This window comes from Lucilia sericata, unplaced genomic scaffold, assembly GCF_015586225.1.
Source record: "Lucilia sericata isolate MDLA Ls3-8-SP2 unplaced genomic scaffold, ASM1558622v1 Contig003496F_arrow, whole genome shotgun sequence".
Classification (NCBI taxonomy): Eukaryota; Metazoa; Arthropoda; class Insecta; order Diptera; family Calliphoridae; genus Lucilia; species Lucilia sericata.
In genome coordinates, this window is record NW_023996903.1 from 1 (window position 1) to 16297 (window position 16297).

Genomic DNA, 16297 nt, shown 5'->3' on the forward strand with positions numbered 1-16297 from the left:
AGCTCTTAAGTAACAAATGTTTTTTATGATCATTAGTTCGACTTCTGTAGCAGTTTTTATTATTCTTTTGTTTTGTTTTGTTTTTTTTCTATTTATGGCTCGAGCGATTTTTGAACTTTCTTTTGTTGGTTTTTTGTAAAAATTGGCATGAAAATTCTAACCTTTAATTTAGTTTTATATAATTTGAAATATCCTGTTTCTAAAATTTCTAAAATTTTTAGGTTAATTTCTTTTGTTTTCATTTTTTCAGCTTGCGTGCCGATCAATTGGTTTACATCGGTCTTAGGGACATTGACCCTTATGAAGCCTACATACTCAATAAGCTGGGTATAAGAGCATATGCCATGGATGTAAGTAGTAAATTAATGAATGACGACTGAATATCCTTTTTGAATTGAATGCATACATGTATGCATGCATGTATGTGTGTTTGGTTTTATGTTAAGGATCAAATTTTGTAGTTACTGTGTGATTCAGGTTTTAATCACACGGGGTTTATATGTACGATCATCAGGACATATAGAACTATAACACGTACGAAGCCCAACAAACCACCCTTGTTTTTGTTATTACTGTAATAGTAGTAGTTATTGTTGTTGTTGTTGTTAAAACTGATCGCCAGTTACGTTTTTACAACATCTGTAACATTTTCAATAAAAGGCCGTTTGGAATACAAAAATCCATATGCCTTTTACCTTTAAAACAACAACAACAAATATTTCATTTTTCATATAGGAGGGGGAGATTTTTAGGGGTTGTTCTTCATTCTCTTTTGACTTTGTCAATATTTTGTTTATAAATTTTTTTGTTTTAGGTACCACCAAAAAAATATCGCCCTTAGGGCTTTAGATTGCTTTTAATATTAGTTAAGGTAGGGTATGGTTCATTATTATTATTTTTGTTTTATTTTTATATTCGCATAATTTATCTTTGTATATTTTACATTTTAACGTTTTCCTTAGCTGTCACTATTAAATACATTGTTGAAAAATTTGTAAAAATAGGATTTATATTGGCTGTCTGGAGCGTAGTTAAACTCGTTAACATAAATTATTACCAAAAATTTAAATTTTGTAATTAATTTTTTTTTATTATATAGAGACAACTGCCAAGTAAATAAGGGTGTAAAAAGGGATAAAATGTAAATGTGAAAGAGGTTTTCAATAGCCCTTAGTGTTATGAAAACATTTTACAAATATGTAGGAAATGTTGGATATAATAAGCTTATAGACTGATATATAATCCAGACTAAAGGCTCATCTATAGTCTAGATTATAGACTGACTACAGGTCAGTCTAAAATCTGGACTACAGATAAAGTCTGGCGTACAGATCAATCTAAAGTCTCGATTAGTGTATAATTTGGACTATATATAAGTCTGGACTATAGATTAATCTATAGTTTGGACTATAGATCAGTCTATAGTCTGGACTATAGATCAGTCTATAGTCTGGACTATAGATTAGTCTATTGTCTGGACTATAGATTAGTCTATAGTCTGGACTATAGATTAGTCTATAGTCTGGACTATAGATTAGTCTATAGTCTGGACTATAGATTAGTCTATAGTCTGGACTATAGATTAGTCTATAGTCTGGACTATAGATTAGTCTATGGTCTGGACTATAGATCAATCTATAGTCTGAACCATAGATCAAACTATAGTCTGGACTCCATATGAGAGTATAGTCTGGACTAAAGATCAGTCTATAGGCTAGGCTTTAGATTAGTTTATAGTCTGGACTATGGAATAGTCTAGTCTGGACTATCGATTAGTCTACATTCTGGACTATAGATTAGTCTATAGTCAGGGTTATAAATTAGTTTATAGTCAGGACTATAGATTAGTATATAGTCTGGACTATAGATTAGTCTATAGTATGGACTATAGATCAGTCTATAGTCTGGAGTATAGATTAGTCTGTAGTCTGGACTATAGATACATACGTCTATAGTCTGGACTATAAATTAGTCTACATTCTGTACTATATATTAGTTTATAGTCAGGACTATAGATTAGTCTATAGTCTGGAGTATAGATTAGTCTGTAGTCTGGAGTATAGATTAGTATGGACTATAGTTAAGTCTATAGTATGGACTATAGATAAGTCTATAGTATGGACTATAGATCCGTTTATAATGTGGATTATAGATCAGTCTATAGTCTGGACTATAGATCAGTCTATAGTCTGGACTATAGATCAGTCTATAGTCTGGACTATAGATCAGTCTATAGTCTGGACTATAGATCAGTCTATAGTCTGGACTATAGATCAGTCTATAGTCTGGACTATAGATCAGTCTATAGTCTGGACTATAGATCAGTCTATAGTATGGACTATAGATCAGTCTATAGACTGGACCATAGATCAGACTATAGTCTGGACTACATATGAGAGTATAGTCTGGACTAAAGATCAGTCTATAGTCTAGGCTTTAGATTAGTCTATAGTCTGGACTATGGAATAGTCTAGTCTGGACTATCGATTAGTCTACATTCTGGACTATTGATTAGTCTATAGTCAGGGTTATAAATTAATCTATAGTCAGGACTATAGATTAGTATATAGTCTGGACTATAGATTAGTCTATAGTATGGACTATAGATCAGTCTATAGTCTGGAGTATAGATTAGTCTGTAGTCTGGACTATAGATACATACGTCTATAGTCTGGACTATAAATTAGTCTACATTCTGTACTATATATTAGTTTATAGTCAGGACTATAGATTAGTCTGGACTATAGATACATACGTCTATAGTCTGGACTATAAATTAGTCTACATTCTGGACTATATATTAGTTTATAGTCAGGATAAATTAGTCTATAGTCTGGAGTATAGATTAGTCTGTAGTCTGGAGTATAGATTAGTCTATAGTATGGACTATAGATAAGTCTATAGTATGGACTATAGATCAGTTTATAATGTGGATTACAGATCAGTTTATAGTCTGGTCTATAGATCAGTCTATTGTCTGGACTAGAGATCAGTCTATAGTCTGGTCTATAGATTAGATCAGTCTATAGTCTGGACTATAGATCAGTCTATAGTCTGGACTATAGATCAGTCTACAGTCTGTTCTATAGATCAGTCTATAGTCTGGACTACAGATCAGTCTATAGCCTGGTCTATAGATCAGTCTATTGTCTGGACTATAGATCAGTCTATAGTCTGGTCTATAGATCAGTATATAGTCTGGTCTATAGATCAGTATATAGTCTGGTCTATAGATCAGTCTATAGTCTGGACTATAGATCAGTCTATAGTCTGGACTATAGACCAGTCTTTAGCCTGTATACTCTTTAGTCCCATTATATTTTAGTCTATAGTTTTGCCTATTATTTAGTCTGATTATTACTTAGTCTATATATATATAATAGTCTTTTATTAAAATATGATTTTGTACCTTCATTCCAATTGTTCTTGCCTCTTGTTAATCAATTTCTTTTCCTGTTTCCTTTACAGTCTGTCGATAAATATGGCATTGCTAAAATTATGGAAATGACCCTCGACGCTTTGGATGTCAATAATAAAATTCATGTCAGTTTCGATGTCGATGCCTTGGATAGTAAAGTGGCTCCCAGTACCGGTACTGCTGTCTATGGTGGTTTGTCTTTGCGTGAGGGCATTTTCATAGTGGAAAGTTTAAGTGAAACAAAACGTGTTCAAGGTATAGATTTGGTAGAACTGAATCCCAGCTTAGGCAATGCTCAAGATGTTAAGACTTCAGTATCGGCTACCATGGAAATTTTGAAAACTATATGTGGCGGTCATAGACGTAGAGGAAATTTTGAAAATATCGATGAAAGTCTGGTGAAAATTAAAACGGAATGAAGTGAAATTGATGAAAAATATAATGAGAAAAAATGTTTAATAAAAAAAATAAAACTGCCTTAATGTAGAATTTTTGTTATAAATTTTATTATTTATAATAATTTTTATTATTACCTGTTTTGTTAATAAAACACTTTGGGGAAAAACAATTATAGAAACTCGGAGATTCTTTGGATTTAGGGAGAGATTTTTATTTATTCCTTGAGATTGCTATTGGCGGGCAGTATAGCGGTTACCTGGGCTGACATTTTATTGGCATTACTTATTAAATCATTGGTTACGACTACTGGTGTAGGTACCGCGACTGGAGTGGCAGCCAAAGGACTATGCTCGGGAGTTTCCTTAAGACGTTTGTGTAAAAGTTGAGGAGCAAAGGTTTGCAAAAGAATTTTTTGCAGATTTACCAAAACATAATTTAAAATGCCTAAAATTTTTAACGTTAAAAGGAAATTTGGACATATTATTAAATCCTTAACAAAAACCTACCTGATATAACTATAATACCCGCTATTATGGAGCATAAACGTATTATAAATTGTATTAAATTATCACGATCAGTGCGCACTATGATTCTCAAAGCCGACCAATCATATTTGAAATAAATACCCGGATTGCCATAGGAATTTTGTACAGGATCTGCATATAATTTCCGCGCAACAATAAAATCTAAAGAAATTTTGATAAAAAAAAAAGAGAACTTACCCAATACTCTTTTATTTTCCGTAACAGAATACTGATAAGTGTTGATGGTGGAAAACGTGTTGTGTATTTCGGTGGGTACAATATTTAAGAAATATTGTACGGTGGTTTCCTCCTCTGTTATATAAACCTCATCTCCCTCTAAGGGCTGCACTATATGCTTCGAATATTGACCAAAACTTAAACGATTTATACGATGTGTAAAATTTGCTGGCATACGACGAAAACCAATCATTAAATGGTCCCCAAATAGATCTACTACGGGCATGGCTCCTCCTACCAAATGCAAAACTCCCGCCACCTTATTAATACCCAAAGTACCATGTAAACGACAAGCATCATATTGATCCTCGGGCACTGGTTTGCCATTATCCCCTAAAGGCTGTTCATGAGCCTCATTACTCTTAATCATATCCTTAAAAAGGATATCAGCTATGGAATGATATTGTTCACGACGATAATGATTCATATATTGCTGTCGTTCGAACTCGATACGTTCGTCCGGTGACATTTGCCACCATACACCTTGACGTTGTAAGGTACCATAGGCAAATACATCCTGTTGAGTTTCATCCATTAAATCCACCCCGGAGAGAGAGGAACAGGGCATGGCCACTGTTATATCGACATGCATTTGCACCTTTTCCGTATCTATATCCGGTTCAAATTGATATTTTAATTTGGCATCTTTATAGTATAAAACTTCTTTGTAGATCAAGAATATGATCAGCAATCTACTAATGAGGGATACTGAAAAGAATCATAAACCATAAATTTCGATTTAATAGATTTGAAGTGTAAGAGGACTGATCTAAACTATAAAGTAACCTTAGGTCCAAAATGCTGACTAAACAATAAACCACATTATTGTCTAAACGATTGACTAGAAACGATAAAACTATAATCCAGACTACATACGAAACTAAACCACAGTCCTGACTATAGGATATAGTACTGTTCACACTATAAACTAAACTATAGTCAGGCTATAGACATAACTATAGTCTATACTATAGTTTAAACAATAGTCCAGACTATACACTAAGCTATTGTCCAAACTATAAACTATAGTCCAGGCTATAGACTAAACTATAGACCAGTCTATTAACTAAACAATTGTCCAGACTAACATTAGTCCACATTAAGATATAAACTAAACAATTTTTTATCTTATTTTTTTCTCTAACCCTGATATATTTCTCTGTGTTTACAAATCTCAACTTGCCTTTACACACAACAACAACAAAGAGAAAAAATAACAACAAACAACATCTACTTACAAGTGCCACCAATTTCTGTAGTCTCTGTATATTTTTCCGGCACTTTCTTAAACGCGTCTAAATTTTTGGCCAATTCTATTAAATTATTTTTATCACCACGATAACGTAAAGTAGCCGACATTATTTCAACACAAGAAAAACACAAAATTTTACATTTATTTACAGTAAAAAACACAAATATTTACACAGAAAAACATTTACAAACTTTACACGTCTTGCAAAAAGGAGACTGAAAAATCATTCACAATAGTAAACAAATGCAATTATACAGAGTTGTATTTTTCATGTTATCTAGAGATGACACTTTTGAGTAAGTGGAAGTAGAAAAAAATGACAACTAAAAATCAAAACATTAGTTTGTTATTGTTTTTCTTGAAAGGATTTTGTAAATTAGAAAACAAAGAGGAACAGGAAACTATAAAAATAATTGTTTTATTACATTTTTATATAAACTTTAGAGAGAGAGAGGTAAAGACCGGACAATAATTAGTAAAAAAATGAGCATTAATTGGATAAAAATAACAGACAGGTGAGGAGTTGTTTGCACATGAAAAATAAAATTCTTAAAATTGTTTATCTTGGCTTACAGAGCTCGTGAAGGTATAAAAATCATCAATTCCTTGCCCTACAACACCTTTAGCACGGTCTTGCAATATGTACACCGACAAATGCTTAATAGCAATGCGGGCGGTGATTCCTCTGAGGAGGGTCTTACCTCATCGGCAGAAAATGAAAACGCCTTGGAAGAACTTGAACGTTTAGTGGGTGTACCCCGGCCCGATTTTCTGCTATTGATTAAAACATTTTCCTATATTTTAAGACGTACCAGCACTTACATCATTAAACCCTCGCTGCTGCAAGCCGAATTACGTGACAAACTGCAGCTGCAAGATGAGGCCAAAATCGATGCCATCGTACGTTTGTGGGTACGACAAACCACACCCATTATGAATAACTTAGCTAGTGATCGTTATGAATCGAATGAAATTGCCGATGTGGCCTGGAAGTTAAACGTCGAGATATCTTCTCAATGTCAACAACGTGAAAAATCGGCTTTGGCTGTTTTGCAGCTGAAAACTGGTGCCGGAGAGGATATAAATTTAGAAATGAATCATGAAGAATTGTTGCAATTGTATCAACAATTTGAGTGCATACAAAACGAATTGGACGCCATGAATGCTCAGCCCAAATCAGGGGCAAAAAGTCAAAATTAGACTAAAAAAATATTATTATGTGTTAAAATTATTATATTGGAAATGAGGTTGTTGTTTACATTACCCTAGAAGTATTGTTAAGATGAAAAAAGTATAATTTTTTTTTGTTACTTTTAAGGCATATTTATGAAAAATTAGTAAAAAGAAACAAGTTGGGAATTATATAAAGAAAAGTATTGATACTAAACAAATAACAATAGTTTTTTAATAAATAGAAATATTTTGTTTAAAGTTTGGATCAGTTAGTACAATAGATCATTCCAAAAATCAATCTGTAGTCTGGACTATAGATTTGTCTATAGTTTGGACAATAGATTGGTGTATAGTCAGGACTATAGAATTGTTTATTCTGGACTATAGATTAGTCTATAGTCTGGACTATAGATTAGTCTATAGTGTGATCGTTAGATCTGTCTATATTTCGGTCTTTAGATAAGTCTATTGTCTGGACTATAGATCAATCTATAGTCAGGACCATATAGATCAGTCTATAGTTTGGTCCATATATCAGTTTATAGTTTAGTACATGGATCAGTCCATAAACTATAGTTTGGTCCATGGATCAGTCTATAGTCTGGTTTATAGATCAGTCTATACTCTTGTCTATAGTTTGGTCTTTAGATAAGTCTATAGTCCTATCTATAGTCTGGTCTATAGATCAGTCTATAGTCTGGACTATAAATTAATCTGGATTATAAATCAATCCATAATCTGGATTGATCAGTCTATAACATGGAGGAGAGCGAGGCGGAACAGAGAGGAGGCGAGAGGCGGGAGAAGAGAGGACGCGAGAGACGGGACGAGAGAGGAGGCGGGAGACGGAGCGGGAGAGAGGAGGGAGGAGAGAGGAGGAGAGAGGCGAAAGGGCGCGAGAGGGGAGAGAGCGAGCGAGCGAGCGAGAGCGAGCGGGCGAGCAGCGAGCGAGCGAGCGAAGCGAGCGAGCGAGCGAGCGAGCGAGCGAGCGAGCGAGCGAGCGAGCGAGCGAGCGAGCGAGCGAGCGAGCGAGCGAGCGAGAGCGAGCGAGCGAGCGAGCGAGGAGCGAGCGAGCGAGCGAGCGAGCGGCGAGCGAGCGAGCGGGCGAGCGAGCGAGCGACGAGCGAGCGAGCGAGCGAGCAGCGAGCGAGCGAGCGACGAGCGAGCGAGCGAGCGAGCGAGCGAGCGAGCGAGCGAGCGAGCGAGCGAGCCGAGCGACCGACCGACCGACCGAGCGAGCGAGCGAGCGAGCGAGCGAGCGAGCGAGCGAGCGAAGCGAGCGAGCGAGCGAGCGAGCGAGCAGGAGCGAGCGAGCGAGCGAGCGAGCGAGCGAGCGAGCGAGCGAGCGAGCGAGCGAGCGAGCGAGCGAGCGAGCGAGCGAGCGAGCGAGCAGCGACGAGCGAGAGAGCGAGCGAGCGAGCGAGCGAGCAGCGAGCGAGCGAGCGAGCGAGCGAGCGAGCGAGCGAGAGCGAGCGAGCGAGCGAGCGAAGCGAGGAGCGAGGAGCGAGCTGACGCGAGCTAGCGAGCGAGCTAGCTAGCGCGTCGAGCGAGCGAGCGGAGCGAGCGATCGAGCTAGGACCGCAGCGAGCGAGCGGAGCGAGCGAGCGAGCGATCTAATCTAGCACTAGCGAGGAGCGAGCCGAGCGAGCTTAGCTAAGAGCGTATCTAGCGAGATAGATATGCTAGCTATCTATCTATCTATCTACATCTATCCTACTCTATCTATCTATCTATCTATATATTTATAGCTATCTATCTATCTATCTATCTATCTATCTATCTATATATTAGAGCCCTGCATGAGTAACTCTATTTGCTACACACAATGAGTGACTCATTGCTTTGCACTCAACTCATTGTTTGTTTCGAATCGTATTTACAAAGTTTTGTTATACTCAAACGTTGTGAGTACTATCAAGTGAATGTGCAACTACATTCAAATCGAGCGAGTAAACAATTTGTTTATGTTAAAACAATACAAATAGATTGTTTGAATCGAATGAATCGATTCAAACTTTTTCTTGAATAAATGGTGAAAATTTTGAATGCTGTTAAAACTAGTTCCTGTGGCCCGAATTCGCTGAAATTTGGTAGTCTTGAGTACAATTGATGACAAGATAATATTATGTTCGAATATTCGAAATTAAGTTCGAAAATTCGAAGTTATGTTCGAAAAATTTTTTATGCTTTTAAATTATTCTTTGAGTCCAAAAAACTAAAAAAAAAATTTTCGAAAATTCGAACTCATGTTCGAAAAAAATTTAAAGCTGATAAAACCAGTTTCCGTGGACCAAATTGGCTGAAATTTGGCAGTGTTAAGTACAGTTGATGACGCTACTATATTATCTTCGACTATTCGAAATTAAGTTCGAAATTCGAAGTAATATTCAAAAAATCTGTTAATTTGTCGAACTTAAAAATTGTTTTGCTTTCACTCGATTCACTCACTGTATACTACTTGAATTGAATCACACAAACACTTCATTACTTGTTTCGTTGAATGAGGAGGACTAACATTCCGATTTTCAAAGAGACGAGGCAGGGCAGGCAGAAAACAAGGAGGGAGGCAAACACAGGGGGGGAAAAAAAGCAAAGGGGGGAAGAGGAGGGAAGGCACGCAGGCAGGGCGCGCGCGAGCGAGCGACGAGCGAGCGAGCGAGAGAGCGAGCGAGCGAGCAAGAGAGCGAGCGAGAGAGAGCGAGCGAGCGAGCGAGCGAGCGAGCGAGCGAGAGAGCGAGCGAGCGAGCGAGCGAGCGAGCGAGCGAGCGAGCGAGCGAGCGAGCGAGCGAGCGAGCGAGCAAGAGAGCGAGCGAGCGAGCGAGCGAGCGAGCGAGCGAGCGAGCGAGCGAGCGAGCGAGCGAGAGCGAGCGAGCGAGAGAGCGAGCGAGCGAGCGAGCGATCGAGCGAGCGAGCGAGCGAGCGAGCGATCTATATCTATCTATCTATCTATCTATCTATCTAATCTATCTATCATCTATCTATCTATCTATCTATCTATCTATCTATCTATCTATCTTTCTATATAAAGAGTATCGGCCCATTACAGGAACATTCCGGAGTTCCAGTTTCACTAAAATACCAGAAATAACCTTATAATCAATTCGCCTTCGTTTAAATGACTTTACCCAGGCAAACTGATTATAACAATGTGAAATTTAACAAGGTGAAATCACTAGCCAAATCAGAAAAGTAAGGCGAATAAATTACGGGATAAATTTCTATTAATAAAATGGTTATCTACGGTTAGAATGACTTCAATTTTTCAAAAATATTACGAATTCGACCCACTTTTTAGATTTCGTTAGTAATTTTGCATTGACGATTTAAACTGCACCTTATAATCAATTCGCCTTGACAGATAGAGATTGATTAAACAGTTTGTGGAAGTTCACTGTGAATAACAGTGTTACCAATTTTGTTTTTTTTTTTTTTTGTAATCTCACCAGTCATCATGACACTTTCTTGATAGAGGACTGTAAATTAAAAGTCATTAAAAAGCCAAGGCAGTCATATTGTAAAATGACCAATTATTAGATTTGAATGGAAATTTATCAAAATTTAATTAATATTGATAAAAATTATCAATAATTGATTACAACTATGACAAATTTCATACAATTACTTAACATTATCAGATTATTTTAAACAAAATTTGGAAAATATATATATATTTTTTTTTTAATTTATGTTTTAGTTAATATATATTTTATATTTAATTATAAGCCTAAAATTAAAGAAATAATAAAAAAAAAAACTTTAAAAAATTAAAGCAAAAATATTAAAAGAAAAAAACTGAACTGATATTATTTATTAAAAAAAAAGTAAAAAAGAGAGGAAAAATAAAGTTTGAGAGAGAGAAAAAGAAATAAAACAACGAGCGAGATATTTTAATAATAATGAACGAACGTTTAAACGAACACCAACGAACGCATGAACGAACAACAACAAACGAGCTAGCACAACAGCTGATTGATTGGTTGATTGAATGATGGAGTTTTGTTGAAAAATGGTGAATATTTCTATTGAAAAAGAAAAACCAACAAAAAACGTAAGAAAAAAATGGTGAATTCGAAAAAACAATCATCGATGAAAAGGCGATGATATGAGAGAAATAGAGCGAGCAATTTAAAAAATTGTTTTCAGCTAGCAGCAGCTACTTTTGGCTATTTATTATTTTATAAAATGCTTTAATTATGACATGAAAGTGAGCAAAATATACTAACAAAAACATTAATGGTTTAGAACGATTCGAGAGAGAGAAAAGAAAAAACAACATAGGAGGGAAGGATTTGAATTGTAATTGATTGAAAACGTTTTTTGTTTTGTTTTTATTAAAAATTTGTTTAGCGATAAAAGCTAAAATTATGAAGCTCACCCTTTACTTTAGATAATTCTTGATTACTATGCGTAGAACCCGAGCTAATGGTTGATGTCATGCCGACACCGCCACCACCGAAAGCCACTCCCGAAACAATGCCTGGTGGTGGTAGTAGACCCGGTGTAGAGGAAGAAGCAAATATGGGAGCTGATGTGGCCACAGCTGCACCCGGAGCATTAGGCGGCATATTATATGATGGTGGAGCGGGCATTTGATTGTATTGCTGGAAGGGATTTTGATACAATGTAGTGGTAGTCTGTACGGGCTGTTGACCGCCCATGGGCCCGGTATGCGAAGGAAATGATACCATGGTATTATACTGGGAGTATTGTTGCTGTTGTTGCTGAGTTGGTGGATATTGTGAATAGAATGGTGGCTGCATAGTTTGTACAGGATATTGTGTTTGTGGCACTCCCGCCCCGGGGCTCATATGATAACTTTCATGTGTTTTATGGGGATAGCCAGCCATAGCGTAATGTGGCACTGGTGGTGGTGTGGTGCGTGGTGGTGGAAAACTGGGTGGTGTAGCGGCATAATATATAGTTGGCATTCTCCGGCCATCAGTTGTATAGTAGGGTGGTGGTGTTGGTGGCGGATTCAAGTCCAAATTTACAATACCAATTTTGGTACGATTATGATGTCTGGCATCGGTGGCCAAAGGATTACCATCAAAATTTGTTGTATTTATATAAAATAACTTGTGCTTCATGTCGTGCTCCATTTGTTGTACATGTGGCGTGTGTTCGTGATGATGATGATGGCTACCATGATGCTGCTGTTGTTGTCCAGTTATTGTTGTCGTTGTTATTGGTTTTTTTGTTGGCAGTGCTAGAATTTGTGGCGGAGTTTCAGGATCTATTGGCTCCCAGGTACGTGTAAAGAGGTCATCGTCATTCGTTTGACTTGATGTTAGATCGTGTATGGTCGCATAACCAGATTCGGTTGAATAATGTTGGCGCGTTGAATCGGCATCGCCGCCACCAATCGGATGCAAGAGGAATGGTGATATAGTCATGGGCTTTTGCGCCACAACCGGTGGTGTACGTACACGCAACATATGATAACTGCTGTGCAGATCATTGCATTGATATTTACCCTCGTGGACTTTAAGTGCATGACGTACCGATAAGTGTGCTTCGATTTTGTGCTTTTCACCTTTTTTTCGGTTGATCGCGGAAGATGTTTTTTTATAAAATCCGGGCAGCAGTATTTTATTTGTTAGTTAAAATTTATGGGGCTTATTTGTTGTTTATTTTAGGGAAATTTTTCTTAGACCCTAGCTCCTATTTCTGCTAAGTTTGATATACTTTTTCAAAAATAAAGTTCTAAAGTTTGTAAGACTCTAAACTAGTTAAACACTAGAGAAGAACACTTCTATTAACTAGACCACGGACTAGCCTATGGGCCAGTGTAAACTTTGGACTATTTTAAAGTTAATTATATGAACTTGCCTATCGATTCGACTTTGGACTATTTAATGACATAGAATTTGGTCTAGTCTTCGGAATAGTCTATTGACAAGTCTATTTGATAGTCTAGGCTATGGATTAGTCAGTGCATTAGCATGTGGACTAGTTAATGGACTAAAATATAGACTAGTTTATGAGATAATCTATAGTCTAGTCTATAATCTATTGTCTCGTCTGTAGTCTAGTTTATAGTCTAGTATAGTCTATAGTTAAGTCTATGGTCTATAGTCAAGTCTATAGTGTAGTCTATAGTCTTGTTTATAGTCTAGTCTATAGTCAAGTCTATCGTTTAGCCTGTAGTCTAGTCTAAAGTCCAGTCTAAAGTTTAGTCTATAGTCTAGTCTAAAGTCTAGGCTATATAGACTAATCCGTGAAGTAGTCAAGTCTATAGTGCAGTATATAGTCTATAGTGTAGTCTATAGTCTAGTCTATAGTCCAGTCTATAGTCTAGTCTATAGTCTAGTCTATAAGTCTAGTCTATAGTCTAGTCTATAGTCTAGTCTACAGTCTAGTCTATAGTCTAGTCTATAGTCTAGTCTATAGTCTAGTCAATAGTCTAGTCAATAGTCTAGTCAATAGTCTAGTCCATAGTCTAGTTTATAGTTTAGTCAATAGTCTAGTCAATAGTCTAGTCAATAGTCTAGTCAATAGTCTAGTCTATAGTCTAGTCTATAGTCTAGTCCATAGTCTAGTCTATATAGTCTAATCGGTGAAGTATAGTTTAGTCTACAGTCTGGACTATAGTCTAAACTATAATCTGGACTATAGTCTAAACTATTATCTGGGCTATAGTCTGGACTGCAGTCTAAACTACAGTCTGGAGTATAGTGTGGACTATAGTCTGGATTATAATATAAACTAGACCAAAGAGTAGTACATATATTAGTCCAACGCCTAGATCATAATTTGGTCCATAGTCAAGTACATAGTCTGGATGATAGTCTAGGGTTTTCTGTTAAGAAATAAACCAATATATTGACTAATCTGTGAACTATTCAGCAAAAGTTTGAAATATTAGAATCACAAAACAAGTGTTGTCAACTCATAGTATTCCAGCTTTATCTTTTGCATATATGAAATCTAAACTCTTTAATAAAATATTAGAAAGTTTCATATTCCATTAATGTCATATTTTTTTGTTAGGACTATATGTAGGAGTTCCGGCCAAATACATTTGCTTAATGACTACATTTTTGCCATTTTCTGTTTTTCTAACTTATGTATATCATGACTATAAACGATTATATACGCTAAATAATTTTCCAGCAAACTTCTAACACCTACAAACCCAAATAAATATTTTTGAAACTTAAAAGTGTAAAGGCAAACCAAACCTTTTCTGACTTTATAACACTAATTTCTATAATAATAAACATTTAAGCAAAAAGGATACAATTTTTACTACACCCTCTTTTTTTTATGAAAAAACCTCTTAAAAAAGCAAACAGCTGATCAAATTGCTAAATTAAAGGAAGTCTGCCCTTTTTTTCTTTACAGTTAACATCTAAAACATTTTTCCCTTTTTTTTTGGTATATATTCCTGCGGTTGGTTACTCACCCTCAATAGCACTTTCGCTTAAGACATATGAATGTTCATCACGACCGTGTCGTAAATTATGACGTGTTATGGGTTCGTCATCTTTTAACCAAAATATTCGATCTGTTATGGGTATAATACATGTTATGGAAAAACGTTCACCCAGATTAACTGTGGAATCGCCATAATATAAAGCAGTTTCAAATTCAAATTCTGTCGAATCTTCAACATCATTTGCTAAATAATATTAAACACGTGTCGTAGAACAAGAAGAAGATGAAAAACAAAAACACACACAAATAGTGAATTATCGACCCGCGTTTATTAAAAAGAAGAAGAGTTGAGTTGTGGGAAGATTACAAAAGTTGGGTTGGTTTTTGTTGTTGTTGTTTAAATATTCCCCATTTCACGTAGAATTTGCGTGTTGTTAATAATTGGTAAATTGTTGTTGTCGATGTTTTTTTATTTATATAAATATTTATTTGTTGTATAGACCGTCATGATGTTGTTTTGTTTCAAAATTTTTGTAATTTATATATTTTTATTATTTCATTTGCCATTAAAATTCACACCATTTTAGTTTCGTGGTTGTTGTTGTCATTGTTTATAACAAAACGGTGTTGTAGCAAGTAGCGTTTTTTTTAGTAAGTTGTATTTGAAGTAATAGTGGCCAAAGTTAGTAGCAGTTGTTATTTAGATTAGAGTTGTATTTTAACGTTAGTGTTTTAAGGTTTGCATGTAGTTTTGTTTTTAAGATACATATAGATTATGTACAATATTTTTAATTAAAGTTAAATTGTTGTTGTTAAGTCTATATATATATTATTTATTTGTTTATATATAGATTTTAGATTTTTTTTATTTATTTTATATACAAACTTTATATAATGGATGTGGTTTTTATTATAAAAAAGGGAACGATAGCCAAAGGTTATAAAACTAGTCTATAATGTGAACTATGTCTGTAGTTTGGACTATAGTCTAGTCTATTGTCCGGACAATAGTCTAGTTTTTAGCCAGGACTATAATATAGACCATAGTCTGGACTATATTCTAGTCTATAGTCTGTACTATGATGTAGTTATAGTCTTTACTATAATCTAGGCAATAGTCTGGACTATAGTCTAGTCTATTGTCTGGACTATAGTCTAGTGTATAGTCTAGTCTATACTCTGGTCTATAGTCTAGTCTATAGTCTGGTCTATTGTCTGGTCTATAGTCTGGTCTATAGTCTGATCTATAGTCTGTTCTATAGTCTGGACTTACTTTAGTCTATAGTCTGGACTATAGTCTAGTCTATAGTCTGGACTATAGTCTAGTCTATAGTCTGGACTATAGTCTAGTCTATAGTCTGGACTATAGTCTGGACTATAGTCTGGACTATAGTCTAGTCTATAGTCTGGACTATAGTCTGGACTATAGTATAGTCTAGTCTGAACTATAGTCTAGTCTATAGTCTGGACAATAGTCTAGTTTTTAGCCAGGACTATAATATAGGCCATTATCTGGACTATATTCTAGTCTATAGTCTGGACTATACTCTAGTCTATAGTCTGTAATATAGTCTAGTCTATAGTCTAGACTATAGTCTGGACTATAGTATAGTCTAGTCTGAACTATAGTCTAGTCTATAGTCTGGACAATAGTCTAGTTTTTAGCCAGGACTATAATATAGGCCATAGTCTGGACTATAATCTAGGCTAGTCTGGACTATAGTCCAGTCTATTGTCTGAACTATAGTCTAGTCGATAGTCTAGACTATAGTCTAGTCTATAGTCTGGACTATAGTATGGTCTATAGTCTGGACTATAGTATGGTCTATAGTCTGGACTATAGTCTAGTCTATAGTCCGGACTATACTCTAGTCTATAGTCTGGACTATAATATAGTCTATATTCTGGACTACAGTC

The 16297-nt window shown here is 35.8% G+C and overlaps 4 protein-coding genes across 4 annotated transcripts; 2 read left to right on the forward strand and 2 right to left on the reverse strand.

Moving 5' to 3' along the window:
- The first annotated feature begins 251 nt into the window (after window positions 1-251).
- Window positions 252-3907, forward strand: LOC119614839 (arginase-like). The gene is made up of 2 exons (XM_037970945.1): window positions 252-350; window positions 3469-3907. Exons 1-2 carry the CDS (start codon window positions 345-347, stop codon window positions 3835-3837), a joined length of 375 nt encoding a protein of 124 aa, XP_037826873.1. The 5' UTR covers window positions 252-344; the 3' UTR covers window positions 3838-3907.
- On the reverse strand, window positions 3903-6075 carry LOC119614837 (endoplasmic reticulum-Golgi intermediate compartment protein 2-like). Its single transcript, XM_037970943.1, has 4 exons — window positions 5817-6075; window positions 4540-5286; window positions 4324-4473; window positions 3903-4261 (listed from the first exon to the last, which is right to left on the reverse strand). The coding sequence occupies exons 1-4, from the start codon at window positions 5935-5937 to the stop codon at window positions 4032-4034; spliced, it is 1248 nt and encodes a 415-aa protein (XP_037826871.1). The 5' UTR covers window positions 5938-6075; the 3' UTR covers window positions 3903-4031.
- Window positions 6076-6159: 84 nt separating this feature from the next.
- Window positions 6160-7234, forward strand: LOC119614838. The gene is made up of 2 exons (XM_037970944.1): window positions 6160-6345; window positions 6406-7234. The coding sequence occupies exons 1-2, from the start codon at window positions 6314-6316 to the stop codon at window positions 7028-7030; spliced, it is 657 nt and encodes a 218-aa protein (XP_037826872.1). The 5' UTR covers window positions 6160-6313; the 3' UTR covers window positions 7031-7234.
- A 4099-nt stretch (window positions 7235-11333) lies between these two features.
- LOC119614840 (IQ motif and SEC7 domain-containing protein 2-like) lies at window positions 11334-14686 on the reverse strand. The gene is made up of 2 exons (XM_037970947.1): window positions 14409-14686; window positions 11334-12536 (listed from the first exon to the last, which is right to left on the reverse strand). Exon 2 carries the CDS (start codon window positions 12436-12438, stop codon window positions 11347-11349), a length of 1092 nt encoding a protein of 363 aa, XP_037826875.1. The 5' UTR covers window positions 12439-12536; window positions 14409-14686; the 3' UTR covers window positions 11334-11346.
- Window positions 14687-16297: the final 1611 nt, after the last annotated feature.